This window comes from Cygnus olor, chromosome 1, assembly GCF_009769625.2.
Source record: "Cygnus olor isolate bCygOlo1 chromosome 1, bCygOlo1.pri.v2, whole genome shotgun sequence".
In the NCBI taxonomy this organism is placed as follows: domain Eukaryota; kingdom Metazoa; phylum Chordata; class Aves; order Anseriformes; family Anatidae; genus Cygnus; species Cygnus olor.
The window spans coordinates 154,503,011-154,518,470 of record NC_049169.1 but is presented as its reverse complement, the minus strand read 5'-3'; the positions used below and the strand labels follow the sequence as shown (position 1 = coordinate 154,518,470).

At 41.3% G+C, this 15,460-nt stretch overlaps 1 protein-coding gene across 1 annotated transcript in view; it reads left to right on the top strand.

Moving 5' to 3' along the window:
* DNAJC3 (DnaJ heat shock protein family (Hsp40) member C3) overlaps positions 1 to 14,487 on the top strand; it is a 30,277-nt gene extending 15,790 nt beyond the window's left edge. Inside the window, exons 5-12 of the mRNA XM_040538616.1 lie at positions 2,053 to 2,205; positions 3,594 to 3,775; positions 5,352 to 5,471; positions 6,725 to 6,830; positions 6,921 to 7,041; positions 12,146 to 12,278; positions 13,064 to 13,212; positions 14,278 to 14,487. Coding sequence (XP_040394550.1) covers positions 2,053 to 2,205; positions 3,594 to 3,775; positions 5,352 to 5,471; positions 6,725 to 6,830; positions 6,921 to 7,041; positions 12,146 to 12,278; positions 13,064 to 13,212; positions 14,278 to 14,435 — 1,122 coding nt within the window. The 3' untranslated portion in view covers positions 14,436 to 14,487. The remainder of the gene's footprint in view (positions 1 to 2,052; positions 2,206 to 3,593; positions 3,776 to 5,351; positions 5,472 to 6,724; positions 6,831 to 6,920; positions 7,042 to 12,145; positions 12,279 to 13,063; positions 13,213 to 14,277) is intronic.
* The last annotated feature ends 973 nt before the right edge of the window (positions 14,488 to 15,460 follow it).

The window sequence follows — 15,460 nt, the reverse complement described above, 5'->3', positions numbered from 1 at the left end:
CCTAAAATTATCTCAGATGTTTCACTCAAATGGTTTCTATTACAATTTGATTTGTCTGTATGATTGTAAAATTGCTTTTCATATTCCACTGATGATGTGCTCCAAATAAATTACAAGAAACATCATGCGTCTAAGGAGTGCAGTTATCATGAGATAAGTTGAAATGGAAAAAGCTCGTCTGTAGAAAAAGCTCTAATTTTTGAAAGAAGAAAATGCTGAGAAATCAAGGGAGAAAGTTAAGCCATTCAGCTGGAACTAAAGAGGTCAGAACTTGGGAGAGGTTTGTGTTCTTGGAACTTTTTAAATTGCAGATGCAGAAATTTGCCTCTATTGCAAGCTCCAGATTTGAGGGAGAATGAGGATGCACAACGGCAAGGGTTTATAGGCAGAATTCCTCTTCTAACCAGAAGAAAAGCTTTTTGAAACATATATTAAGACTCAACTTACAAAGAACAAAACTCTTTGATCACATCCCTCTCTCTCTCTGAGAGAGAGTGGGGGGGGGGATAAAGGATTTTCAGGTCAAAGTACAACTTGATTTCTGCCAGAGTAAAATGAAACAACTTCATAAAGGGTCAGAAAGACTTCAAATGAAGAATCGAAGACAGAGGTGAGGCCTGGTCATGCTTTTCATGTTGCGTTAGGGCTTTTCTCTTTCATATACTTAGGTATGAGAATTGAGAAATTTTGTTAAAGGAGTTCTGAGGGCTGATGTTGAATTACTTTAGAGACTGAAGCACAAAATGTGAGCATTTGAAGAACTTACTGATTAGAAGAAGGGAAGGAGCGGCTTCAAGATAAAGGAGGAGAGAAGTAGTACTGGATGACTTTGAGGACTTGGCAATTTTAGTTGACAGTCTGTGTATAAAATACAAGATAGTGCGAGTTTTGATTAAAACAAAAATAAAAATACAAAAAAATCATGTCCTACTGATTCATCCCTCCGAAAACTCGGGAAGTCATAATGATCTGCTACAAGCATGAAGCTAGTGCTTTATTCAAACTACACTAATTGTACAAATGACTTCCTGGCTTTGCAAGGAGATGGACGGCATTCTTCCTGGCCCTTAGGTGTCGTTCTGGGAGGTGGTAGAGTTGCTGTGAGAGGGTCTTTTTGGTTTATTTCTCTGAAAATACAAAGCTGCCTAAACAAGTGAATGCAAGTACAATGTAACCCCTTTTACTTGGTCGGAAGGAGAAATTTAGAGGCTTTAGACAAAGCCTTTGGTTCGTATGTGTAAAACTACACATGAAGCGAAGTGTATGAGTTCCCAGCTGATCCCAGTGAGCCTTTCTGCCACCTGAAGCCTTGCTGCTGTAGCCACTCTTTCTGGGAAAATGTAAGAAACGGCCTCACAGTGATGCTATCTGTGAATGGGCTAAAGTTGCGCCAGGGGAGGTTTAGGTTGGATATTAGGAAGAACTTCTTTACTGAAAGGGTTGTTAGGCATTGGAATGGGCTGCCCAGGGAAGTGGTTGAGTCGCCATCCCTGGAGGTCTTCAAAAGACGTTTAGATGTAGCCCTTAGTGATATGGTTTAGTGGAGGACTTGTTAGTGCTAGGTCAGAGGTTGGACTGGCTGATCTTGGAGGTCTCTTCCAACCTAGATGATCCTGTGATTCTGTGTTGCTGTTGTTTCTGTGTGTTGTGCTTAAAATGAGATCTGTGACTATACCACGTGGATGTACTTCCCACTGGTGCTGAGGAACCTCGTGTTTAATAACTGTCTGCAGGGAGTTAATTAACTAGGCTACAGCTGAGAAGCCCCTGACTTCCTGTGGTCCAGGAGAGGAATTGTTGTGTATGATGCCTCCAATGGTGAGGGAGCAAGCAGGGTGAGGGGAGGAATTAAGAGCTCTCGAACTTCGGACATCTTGTGTGAAAGCTAAAAATGTCTTTCCGGAATTCAGAGTTGGAAACACTTCTGGAATTTTAAAACTCACTTTTACTTTATTTGCAGCTTTAGTCAGTTCTCCGTGGTACGATTACTAATGGGACAAAAAGAGATTCTGGAACAAGCAGTTCAGTCTCTCTTCTTGTTAATGTTTGCAGCTCAAATCCAATCCCAGCAATAATGAGGAGAAAGAAGCCCAGACTCAGCTGACAAAATCTGATGAGCTACAGCGCCTGCATTCACAAGCATTATCTGCCTACCAGCAAGAGGATTATGAAGCCGCGATCTCTCTTCTTGATGAAATCTTGGCAGTAAGTGTGAAGTAAAATGATACAGTGAAAGGGGAGTAAGAGCTCCTGTCTGACGTGCATTTTTGTTCAATAACTTCTTCACTAATGTGCAAACACATGGCGTAATTGGCTTAGTTTTGCTGAGCACCACGAATCCATGCTGAGGCTGGAGAGTGGAGAATGCTGAGCGAGCACTAGCTGCTGCAACAACAACAAAAATCGTTGTTATGGTTAAAGATAAGACTTCAACCAAGCTTTTGTTGTGGGGTAACTTTCTGATCATCCTCTGCTTTTTCCACAGTTCAGTATTCCTGAGGGAGCTGGGGGAAGGGGGAGTTGTTCTCCAACCAGGGAAGTTTTGCCATGTGCAGGAGGCGTGGCTGTTTTTCATCTAGATTTTTTCTTTGCTAATATGTAGGCAGTTTGTATGTGCTGAATGTGAAACTATATAAAAGGTAGTTCATCACTGTGAAGCAGGTACTTTCTTGTCTTGAGAAAACGAAGTAACAAAAGATCAAGAACACCACCAAGTTAAAAATGTGTATAGCTATATTCTCAGCTTGTTCCTTAGGTACCTGTATTTGTTGTTAAATCCCAATCAGTAAAGGTACCCCGACTAGTCTACATGGAATAACTCAGTCATGGGGGCGTTTTGTGTGTCACATAGAAATATATTAAAAGACAGTTAACTGCTGTGGTGCTTTACATGCATGTTAACATTGTTGATTTGGAATTTACAACATTCTAGCTTTTGGTGAAGAAACTGCCAAAGTGTGGGAGTTTGTTTGTGGGGAGGAAGTTATGGAAAAACAGAGCAACCTTGTTCTCTAAAACCGTGGTTTAAAAACCAATGATAAGGCCCAGAAGAAATTCTGTAAAATGAGTTATAATAGGCAGTTCCTTATAAGTAATTATCCTTGCCATAAGTAAATATCCTTGCCATTGTTACCTCTGTATAAATCTTCAAAATCCAGACACTGAGGTCAAATCTTGCTTTGCTGAAACTTACTCACATGCTTCTTTCTAGAGGACAACTGACAGCTGGGTCCTTGCTGTTCATTTACTCCTGTTCTTTTGGGAAGATATAATAATTTATGGTTCTGGTATCCTTCCCTGGAGGCTTAGCAGACTGTCTCTGTTTAACCAGTGCCAGTAGATTTAATTCATCTTCCCGCATGAGCTCATTGAATCACTTACAAATTTTTCAGGCCTTTGTTTTCTGTTTGGGCAGGTGCATCACAGCATCCACCAGGAAGCAGAGATGCTAATTTCGTGCGCTCTGCATGCAGCTCGAACCTTATGCTATTGCAGTTGGCAAAATGAAATTTAATGGGATTTTTGTGTTGTTGGGGAGGAACAGAAGTGAAGTGTTATGGACCAAAGTCAAGCTTTAATTTTGATTTCTCAAGGTTTGTGTTTGGGATGCAGAGCTACGGGAACTTCGAGCTGAGTGTTATATAAAGGAAGGGGAGCCAAGCAAAGCCATTAGTGACTTGAAAGCTGCTGCCAAATTAAAGAACGATAACACTGAAGCCTTCTATAAAATAAGCAGGATATATTATCAGCTTGGGGACCATGAATTATCACTCAGGTAATCTCACTGTTTGCTGTAATTATAAGAATTGAGACAAAATGGGCTGATGTAGGTCATGATAAACCATGAAATATCTGTCTGTTTCTTTGGATGAAGTAGAAACTCTGGTCTGGACCTGATAAGGGAAACTCCTTTCCAGAAGCTGAGAACTGTGAAGACATCATGTTTATTCTTGGCAGACCAGCCATCAATGCTGCCTGAGCAATTTTTATTCTTGTTTTGATGCCACAGTGTAGAAACATCAGAGTTGCTTACATTTGTTGCTGTTGTTATATTCCTCTGTCCTGGAAGAAAGTGCTTCACTAAACTTGGAGACTCGTATTTTTAAACCTTGAACCTCCATTCAAGTTAAGTTCACAGTGAAAACAAAAAACTGGTTACCCAGGCCAAACTGTTAACTTCATATTCCTTGTGCTCAGATGGACAAATGATAGAATTCTACTTTTCACACACAAGTGGCTTCTGTGATCTCAGATGCATTTATTGCATCTTCAGACTCCTTCCAATACCATTCTGGACCAGAATCCTTTCAGTAAGGCATGAGGCTGAAAAAGACTTGAGCTGTTTTCAGCCCAAGTTTGTTTCTTTTCTTGGCAGCATATGACAAAGGATGGAAACCGCATGTGTGAATATAGTAACGCAAATAGATCTTACATCTGGCAAAAAAAAATATTTTTGTATGTTCAGCATGGTAAACACCAAATAACTGACTTGTTCTTCCCTGATACTATTTTTTGAGTCATAAGATGTACTAGTTCAGTAGCTCTTGAATTTGCTGTGTGATTAATCTTGTCTTTCCTTCCAATTTCTTTCTCTTCCCATAACAAGCTTAATGATTTTCACATAACGGGTTTCATCCGTGCTTAGGAACAAAATTTTTTTTGATCTTGTTCCGAGACTAACACTGTGGTTGTGCTGAGATGACTGATACATTTTTAATGTATATTTATGTATATGTATTAGTTATACATAATTTTTATTCATTTGTGACTGGATTCTGGAGGTTTTTTGGTTGTTTAAGACCTTTTCCTATTTTAAAAGATATGGGTCTTAATCAGAGTCTCCTTAAACGGTCTTCACAGTGAGAAGTCTTGCTCAGGTTTGGCAGATACTCTATCAAGTGGAGCTTCGGGCCTTACCTGTGTTTTGTCTGTTCCAGGCAGCATAAAACATGCTTACACCTTAGATATAATTTCTAATATCCCTAAGTTAAACACAAAGGAAAACTACAATTGTCTGCTAACTGCTGAATACAATGAATTTTCCAGAGTGTATTTTTCTACTGCTATTTTATTCAGTTACTAATGTAACTTCAGTTTGGTTGTAACCAAATAACTAATGTAATTTCAATTTTGGCATATTTAGCAATAAAAATAATTAGAAACAAACAAAAAAGCAAATATCCCTGTATTTTCTGGAGGACTTTTTTCACTCACTTCAATTTTTGAATGAATGGAGAGAGTTTAAAGAAGTCAGCTGTTGTTTTGGACAGGTTATAGATGCTGCGTTGTGTCTCTAGATGAAATCCTATAACGTGTGGTGTTTTCTCTTACTTCCTTCTCCCTGTGAAAAGTGAAGTCCGGGAGTGCCTAAAACTTGACCAAGACCATAAGCAATGTTTCTCTCTCTATAAACAAGTAAAGAAACTCAATAAGCAGATTGAGTCAGCAGAAGAATTCATCAGAGAAGGCAGGTAAGTGTTCATTGTTGTATGTTAAAAAAAAACCACTACCAAGGCACCAACTAATTATTGACTGAGGAGCTGATTAAGTAATGCTTTTTGCATCTGTCAGTTGAAGTGGACAACTGAGCGCAGCTCTCAAATTACAATTAAAATAAATATTGACTCGTAGTCAATTCTGAATCCTTTTTGATACCACTGTCTTCTCTTTGCATACTTTATGGAGCAGGTATTAAGACCAAGGTAGGGATAATATTTGTTAACTCTCAGGTATTGTAGGACCTAATCTTGAGACTAAAGACACCAAGCACTCCTGCAGTGCCTTGAAAGCTAAAGTGGATCTGGCTGATAGGTCTTTTTTTATGTACCTTGCGTAATGCTTCTCTATTCTGTTACTTCTTGCTTCATTTCAGTTTTACACATTTCCAAGTGTGCAACATCCAACTGTAAGAAGCCCTAGCAAGTGATTAAACATTGTCAGGGTGGCTCTTTAAAAGGAAGTGCATCAGGGAAAGTGAATCAGCAGAACTGAAGGCTGTTTTATTAAGTCAGCAGTCCACCTGGGCTCTTTTCACTTTAGTCTTCTCTTTAATTCAGTATCAGCACATTTTCAGGGACTCTTCTGAGAGCTTGAATTTCTTCTAGCTTGTAGCAGCCCCTGAGTTCAATCACACACTTGCATATCTAGGTGAGTGTTCCAGTCTATTTCTTATTAACTGTAGAACTTGTGTATCTTTAAACCTTCACAGCAAAAATAAATTTTGCTATGTGGCTTGCTGAGAAGAATATAGGGAGAAAACAACTTCCTGGTTCAAACTGGCATAAGGGTTTTTTTGGCACCACAAAAGGCAAATAGTACGGTGCTCGTGCCAAGACAGACTGAGTCCTTCTCGAATATCAAAAATGGAGAAGCTTTTGTTTTTGGACGTGCTGAACAGGATACTGGGCAGGAAACAAATCTAGACACTTTTGTCAGTGCACTCTGTGGGTTGGCAGTCATGGTGTTCTGCAAAAGCCTGCTAGGCATAGTGCCTGCACTTCTGTTTCAAAGCGCGGAAGAGGGAACGGGAATATAATTCCTAAAATGGTTGAAAGTTTTTTTCATAATGTTGCCTCACATCATGCCTTTAAGACCAGTATAGCTAAGGTACGTTGTTAGAAGGATGGGAAAATCTGAATTTTAAAATTTCAACATCTGTAAATAAATTGCAGCAGCCCAAAGTAGTTATTACATTTCACAATAGTATGCTCTGTAATTAAAACAGGTATGAAGATGCTATCAATAAATATGACTCTGTTATGAAAACTGAGCCAGATGTCCCAATTTATGCTACGCGTGCCAAAGAAAGGATCTGTCACTGTTTGTCAAAGGTAATTCTTGTTTCCACTTGCCTCTCCAAATTTCTTTAAAAGCAAAACAAAACTCCACCCATGAACTTGATTTTACTTTCTCCTCTTTAGAATCAGCAGGCTACAGAAGCCATAAAAGTTTGTACAGAAGTTCTGCAACTGGAACCAACCAATGTGAATGCCCTGAAAGACAGAGCAGAAGCTTATTTGCTGGAAGACCTGTACGAAGAAGGTAAAGTTGTATGCATCTTGTTCCTGCATTTTGGTGGGCACTTAAAATGCAGTTAGTGTTTCAAAAATTTTTAACATGCACTTTGATTCTACGCTATGTTGTTATCCCTAATCAGCACTGGTAGTAGCACACTTACAAAAATATCTGCTGTTAATTTTGTCTTGATTAGTACAAGTGGTACTTGTTTTAGCTAGTGTTCTTTACAACAGTGGGCTATGTTCAGGATCCTTTATGAGAGCATTCCGCTTATTCAGACTTGAACACTTTTTATGCAAACAGTAGTGTCAGAACTGCATTTATAGATAAAAGGTAATTATGGTTAGGGTCATGTAAGCCCATTTTAGGAGCTTCCTTTTAATGTCCCTAGATGACAGTATGAAACAAGAGTGTCTTATACCCTAGTGTGTGCTCAGGGTAGAGGAGGGGAGGCCATTCTTTCACCTCCGTGGGTCTCTGTAATGCTGCCAAGAGCAGTAAACTGATTCTGTTCTTGAAACTGCATTTCTTGTGCAGGCTTTGTGTAAAACGCATACTGGAGTTTAGTTTTTCATTAGACTGGTGGCAAAACGCCATGTGAAGGAAGAGGTTCCTGTGGAGCTTTGCCTTGCTGGGGTGGTGGAGGTGTGCCGACAAGGCTCTGAGCAAATGCTCTCACAGCGCTGGGTGTGGGAAAGCAGCTTTGTAACGCCACGGGCTGGGTGAATGATGAAGGCAAGGCATTGTCTACAGGTAGAAGCCAGTGGCATGAGGAAATCCCAGTTCACAGTTCTGTTTTTGTGTGGTGTAGGGTGTTGGAGCGGAGTTTCAGCCTTCTCTGCATTTCCTCATGGCTGACTGAGAAGGCAACAGAGGCCAGCTGCCTCAGTTGGACTTGCCCTGTACTGTAGCAGGCATCCTTGCTGTTGAAAGTCACCTACATCAACATTATCAGTACTTATTTTCCAAGTGGCAGCGGTTGCGAGTGCCCTTTGAAATCAGAAAGCCCTCTTCCATTTCAGAGAGCACATGAAACATGTGATGGCTTTTCTTTTTCCTGCCCCCAGCTCTGTAGATATCCTGCAGGTCGTGAGACTGAAAGTCAGGTGTAGAGCAGGGAAGCAACAAAGGGGATGAATCTTCGAGTGCTGCCTCCCCAACACACACCCACATGCCATCGCCCCACATCTTCCAGCCAGCAATGTTGCTGGGGTTGTGCTGGACCCGCTGGCCATTCCTCCCCCCCGGAAGACCGTGGTCCATGGTTACGTGGTCCATATGCAGCCTTGGAAAACAGGGACTGAGTAATTGGTGTCTCTGAGTACACCATTATGTTCTTATGTAGCTTCCTTAAGAGCACTAAGTGCTCATGTACTATAAAAATCTTCAAAATTTAATTTAGTGAATCTCATTTCCACGAGAAACCAGGCTTAAGAAAGAGACTTGAGCAATCTGTCTGTTCCTGCGCTCACTCATGCAGCAGTTTTGGAAGCCTTGGGCCGCTTCAGTGAAATGCGATAAAGGAGAGGACTCGTAGGCTTTAAATCTGCGGAAAACTAGCTCCATTAATTTTAATACTCCTAGAACAATTTTCCTTTTCTGTATTCTGGTACTGGGTCTTCAGCTTTACAACTGAACCAAAAAACACTCTTCCATTCCAACATCGAGACGACAGTTCTCAGTAATGGCATGCTCGGATTTCTTTTGTCTTTTGAGGAAATGAATCACAGAGATGATATTGTTCTTGAAGTAAACGTCACAAATGAGATCTATTTTATTTTTTCTTGGCCTTCTTGACTCAAATGCTTGAAAACAAGGTGTAAAGAGGACTGGTATAGCTGCAGGCAGCCTTTTTTAGCAACTTTGTGCTCCAGAAGTGACCTAGTCCTAGGCTTTCTCTACTGAGGCTGGCAAGCCTCCTCCTTCCTTGTAAGAAAGGGTGGAAGACAGCAGCATTTCTGAGAACATCTAATGACCTTTATACAAAGGCATGGCTTAAAGAAGTGAGAAGAACAACTGTCATTCTGTTTTTCTTAGGGTAGTCTTTTTATATCTTTGCCATTTTAGGTTGACGCCGCAGTTCTAAACAAAGCCTTAGGAAGGTTTCACAGCGGTGATGCCCCCTTCATCAGGCATTTCCCCCTCATTTTTTTGTAATTCAGCACAGCAGAAGTAGGGAAACGCAGGGAGGACGTGCCTGGGATCGGGGAGCGCCAGTTTCCAGGGCTGGAGCCCATGGGCTTGGCCTGGCTCCTGAGGGGTCACCACGCTCCTCCGGATCCCCCCGTTTCCCTGCCTTCCTCCTGCCCTTGACAGCAGCAGGCCGGCTGTAGTTCCACTCCGCTTTCCGATAGTGCCTCCCTAAACAGTGTCACAGTTCATTAATGTTAATCTGCCTGAAGGTGTCTTCACTTACCCTTCAGTTTCAACTGCTGTAAAAGGATGGCTGATTTCTCCCTGCTGTAGAGAACAGTCGAGTAATTAAAATCGTAGTCTCATATTTAAAGTGGTAAATTGATTCTCCTTCTCCCCTCAATAAAACCTCAAGCTGGAGGCACCTATTTCCTGTTTAAAGACAGGAAATTTCAAAGTGCTTATAATTCAAAACTTTGAAGGAGATTATTGTTAAATGTTCAAGATGCACTTGAGGATGTATAGCTGAGCCCCGATTCCCATTAAATGGTTTTAATTACTTCATAATCACATGGGATCCAGGGCTTGTCTATGAAGACAGATGTGTAATGAATCCCTTTCTGACACTACCGTGTAAGTACAGGAGTCTGTTAGTCTATCAAGTATCCAGCACAAGTTCTTTCAAAGAGGAGAAAAGCATTTGCTGCTTCAGAATTGCTCAGGGCATGTTTTATCTCCCCACCCTGCTACTGTGCAGGAGGCAGTCCCTGTTCCTGTAAGCAGTACAGTTTCAGTTACTGCTCTAACAGAGTTGGCAAGGACGTAAATTATCCACAGTTACTCATGTTCGGTAGAAAATTAATTCTTAGTCACCTGGTTTTAAAGATGCAGGCAAGATAGGAAAGCCAGCTAAGATGTTTAGAAACATGATGCAATTGCTGCTTCAGAGGTTGTGAAGACACTTGTATTGAGAGCAGGAGAGATGTGACTGAAGTATTTAAATTGAAAGGGGTTCTAGAAACTGGTTGTTCCTTCCCTCTTGTGGGACCGTATGAAAGTAAGAATGTTCTCGGAAGCAGCAGGCCAGTAGGAAGAAAGGATGATTCTTGTATAAGCTTGGGAGGCGTCAGTGCTTCTAGAAATGGTGGCTGGGAGCACCTGATTAAATACCTCACTCAGCATACCTGGAATTAGCAATAAGTCTCCTGCTCTCCTAATGATATTTTTGTCATCAGGAAGCTGTCATCCCGCTTCAAAAGCGCCTGGTCCCAACCCTCACCCCTCATGTGCGGACAGAGCTCAGCTCTGAGTGAGAAAATTCCCACGTTGGAGAACACCATCAAAACTGGAGCCTCTCCAACTGGAGGAGTACAAAACGTACTTCCAACGGGGTGTGCTGTGTGCTGGAGGCACTCCCTCAGCAGCGTGCAGCACTATAAAACATAATAAAACTCACCTTCCCGTACACTTCGTATTTGCAGCCTTTAAATAGGGGAGTGAGTTTCGAAAGCCAGTACTCTCACTGCAAACACTTGCCCCTTAAGCAGCTTGGTTGCCAGCTGTGGGGCGTGCTGTAGGTGATGAGGGGTTCGGAGAAGAAATCTTGGGGTGATAAAACAGCATAACGAAATCCCTCTGTTTTCACTGTTACCAGTTCCATCGGTATATATTAGGCACGTGCATTGGTGTAGGCTCCTGTTTTGTTTTTCTTAATGACTGGACAAATTGTTAAAAGTATCAGCCGAAAGCAGGATGTTTTGTTCCAGCAGCAAGTAACATCATCCGGTGATGTGAAAATGAATAGAAATTTAGTTTTGCTTGTAATAGCATATGAGATTGTTGGGGCACTGGAAATACTTCTTGGAATTTTTTTCAATAAACCAAAACAAGATTGCGGTGGTATCAGATGTCTGAATAGCACAGATTCATTAGCACTTCCTGCTGTCTTGCTCAGAAACAGTGGAAAACAAATGTAACACCTGCTGAGAAATAGCATCTGCTTGGAAATAATCTGATGCAAGTACTTTGTCGAACTTGAGAAACCTGGGAGACTTGGATCTGCAAATGAGACTTGGAGGATTATGACAGTGAAAGAAGAGTAGTCTCATTGAAGACTTCAACAGTTGCCTCCCTTGATAAATCTGTCAAAGAATACTTAAAATTGGTGTCTTAAGCATTCGGTTACCACTTACAGTAATAATATGGTTTATGTCAAAAAAGGTATAGAAATGAGATCTCCTCAAAATTCATGAGAGCATTACGGCACCTCTCTTGCTCTCCCGCTTTTATTTCAAGAGTTGCATTTGCCAGGACTGAAAGCATGCCTTTGGGGTAGTAGGGGGGACACGACGATGAAACAGAACACCCAAAGCCTAAAATGTAGCTGTCTGCAGAAAATACCTATATTCAGGCATAAAAAGAGAGTATTTGTCTTTCACTAAGTGTCGTATTTGTGGTGTTGCGTAAATGCATTTGCTGGTAATCTGAAATCTGTCCTCGTTGTCGTTAAAGAGACTTTCTGTCGTGTTGAGTGCACGTGGTGGGAGAAGGAATCTTAATGTAAAGACTCTGTATAATGCCTCCTTGCAACTGCACGGCAGTGCACGGGACTAACGTTGTGCAGCTGGCTCTTCAGTTACAGCGCACTGAAACTTCTCGATTCCTGTTCTGTCCCAGTCTAGCTGCTCATTATGTTCGTCCATAGGACTTTGTAGCATCTCAAAGAGCATTCTGGCTGGCTGCTAATAACCTCTCTTCTCCTGCCTTTCCAAAAAGTGCGTTGAATCTAAAAGAAAATTGCCTAATTGATATGTGAAAGAGAACCTCCTCTGCCCTAGCGTTTTCTAATTTGAAAGAAGCACATTTGGCAAGTTAAAGTTCCACTGTTTATAAGTTGTAACAGCAAAACTTCAGTTTTGAAGAGTGTTTGCGTTCTTTTAAGTTGGAGTTTGTGAGGAGTTACGTCATGCATTTTTCATTTTCTTCTTTCACGAAGCTATTAAAGACTACGAAACTGCTCAAGCCAATAGTGAAAATGACCAGCAGATTCGGGAGGGGCTCGAACGAGCCCAGCGGATGTTGAAGCAATCACAGAAGAGAGATTACTATAAAATTTTAGGAGTAAAAAGGTGAGACGTTAATATCTGAGCTGATGACATGAATGTTGGTTATTAAACTATCATATGTTAGCAAGTTGATTTGTTCTGCTGCATGTTATTTTCCGTTCATGTCTTACTACCTTTGTGTTCAGCTTTTAAGTAGCATTTGTTTAAAATTCGTTTAGAAAAGAATGAATAAAAACAACCACTGGGAAGGAAGGAAGTAAATGCCTTGGCAAGAAATCTTTAGTATAGAGGATCAGAAGTAAGGTAGGTGACTTGGTGAAGAAATGAGGACTGGAAAGAATTACTTAAAGCAATAAAAAAAAAATTGTGGCTGATATGATAGATTAGGAGAGTTTGAAAGGACTGAATGAAGGAGGTATCTGAAATGCTTCTGCCGTTAACCTAGAAAAACTAACAGCTTCTCTTTGTAAAGAGAACCAAACAAATGTTCAGTTCTGAACCAGTATCGGTCATCTTTCTAATTGTGAACTAATTCAATCTCTACTCTGTGCTTTTTGTGACTGACCTTACTGTAAATCCTTCAGACTGGGAACTGTACCGTGTGTAGTAGCACCTTTCGAAAGAGGGTAAATGGATAGCGAAGCAAAGAGGAGTCTTGATTTAAAGCTGCAGTCTCCTTCCTGTTTTCATATAAATGACCAATATCACCTTAAGGTTAAATAGAATCTCATAATTTTCTTGATACCCTTAATTACTTTTCCAGTGTTTAAAATAAACCTGTAGATTCAGTAGTGTGGCATGTGAACAATTAGATGGCTTGTAAGTGACCTATGATTTTATCCATTCAGAAACGCCAGAAAGCAAGAAATCATAAAAGCATACAGAAAGCTGGCGTCCCAGTGGCACCCCGACAACTTCCAGAGTGAGGAAGAAAAGAAGAAAGCAGAGAAAAAATTCATTGATATAGCAGCTGCTAAGGAAGTTCTTACTGACCCGGGTAAGGATTGTTCTTGTGCAGTGATTTTACTTTAGGACTTTTTTTATCACTGTAAAAATGCAGCAAGTGTAAGATATTACAAATATTCCAGGTTCCCTTTTTCTGCTCTCCCCTTAACCATTTTGAGAGAGCACTAATGCTTGCCTCGCATTCATTGCGTGAAGTCAGATAAAAACCTGGAATTACCTATTGTGCTTCAGTGACTTTCGATTCAAACCAAGTAAAAATTATTTGATTATTTCAGAGGTATCTTTTTGGGGATATAATCTTGCAGAAGCTTCCAGGACCGCTTAATTCTGGAGATGCTGCTTACTTTAAGGATATGGGTGTCTCCTCCTGCCTAAAGTTCTGATGCAAACTAAACTTAGATTGACAGCACCTGAAGTATTCCAGAGAGAGCCTGAAGAGTGGCTTTGTTGCTGTACCAAAGCCCAGATGGAGCAGAGCACTGCCCCAGGAGCAGGGGACTGGGTTCCTGGCTCCCATCGGCCTGTGGGAGGGGGAGCAGAAGCAAGAAGCCCTCTGTCGGGTCTGGCTGTCTGCTGGTCGGCTTCAGGGGAGAGGGGAGAGACCATGGAGAGTGCTCTGTGGTGTGGTGACTGGTTTGTAACTCACTGGTGGAGAAGAACTGGCAGGATAGAGTACGTTCTGACTGTCCTGAGGGGGTGCAGCTGTGAGAATAAATACAGTGAACTCAACAAGGACAAAACGTCCCATTTATTTGTGGGATTTAGCAGTTCCAAGTGTGACTGTCCTGTCCCTTTTGAAATTCCAGCGTGTTCTGTTGGACAGCCGGGTACTGCCTTGCCTCGCATTAAGCTAAATGATTTATTTGAAGGCCTTAGTACAGGGTTGGAGGCTTTTCTCCTCTGCCAGTGTCCTGGAGAGCTTTGAAAAACTCGGAAGTAATTAGTCAGGTTCCTACCAATGCTGCCAATGAGAGTGATAAACAGCAGTTCTCTGGCTTGGGGGTGGTTCTGAACCACTTTTTGGGTCTTCAGGGTCGCTGTGTGTTGCTGTCCTGACTACAGTGCCATCATTCCACCTTGTTTTTATTTCCTTCAGAAATGAGGCGGAAATTTGACGCAGGAGAGGACCCACTGGATGCAGAGAGTCAGCAGGGTGGGGGCAACCCTTTCCACAGGAACTGGAACACGTGGCAAGGATTCAACCCCTTTGGTTCTGGAGGAGGACCATTTACATTCAAATTTCACTTCAGTTAGAGCCAAGACTGTTTTCGGGTGGCTGCTGCTGTTTTTTACTTAATTCGTTCAAGAAAAATAAACTCTCTCTCAGTACAAGACCCAAAATCTTAATTTCTAATGTTGTCCTTAACCCAGAGTCTTACCGCACTAGAAGAAAGCTCCTTCTTTCTTTCAGTGTTCAAAGGGTTTGCTTTGTGGTGAGCTTGACGAGCTTATGCTGGTGGGGGGGAGGTTGAGCAAGGGTTTTGTTACAGCCTAGGTATTTGTTGTGGATGTGCAGGAAACGTTCATTCCTTTGGATGGAGAAAACAGTGAGAGGCTATTTAGGGCAACACTTAAACGCATCTTTAGGACTCAAGTATATGCTTAAAGGTAAAAATGCATGTAAATATTTCTGAGTCTGGGCCTAATAAACATGGAACGGGTAGTTACAGTAGTCTCCACGTTAACAAATCGTTAGTCGTCGTGCTCAGCAGGATGATCCATTCCTCAGTATTCTTTAAAGGAAACCCCAGCGACCACCCTGTTGTATTACTGTTGGCGGTGCCATAGGTAGAGTGAAGAGGCTGAGTGAGTCTGAACAATCTCTTTTAAAGAAGATCACTTGTAAGTAACGATATCTGAAGATGTCTGTTCACTTTATTCCTTAACCTGAAATTGAGACGATTTCCTTGGCAGCAATTGTCAAACCTTGAAAGTTGAAAAAAAAACAAAACACACAATAGACCTGTTTGGTTATTTTTATTTTCTGAAGACTGTTTCTGTGATTTGGAATGTTTTAAGTATCATTTTTGAGTAGTTTGCACTTTAACAAAATATCTGCTTGAGATTTGAGCAAAACAGTGTGATGTGACATTCCCCCAGCTGTGCAGCAGCTTGTTCCTTCTCTGTACGTAAAACTCAGAGTCCTCACAGGTTGTGAGCTGAGTGTGTGAACTGCAGGAATAAAATATTAACTGGAGTCTTCCCCATTTAATGCAACTTCATTTCTGTTGGGTGATGCGATGGTGCATTAATACGATGTGAAACTGTTTGGAGTAGTG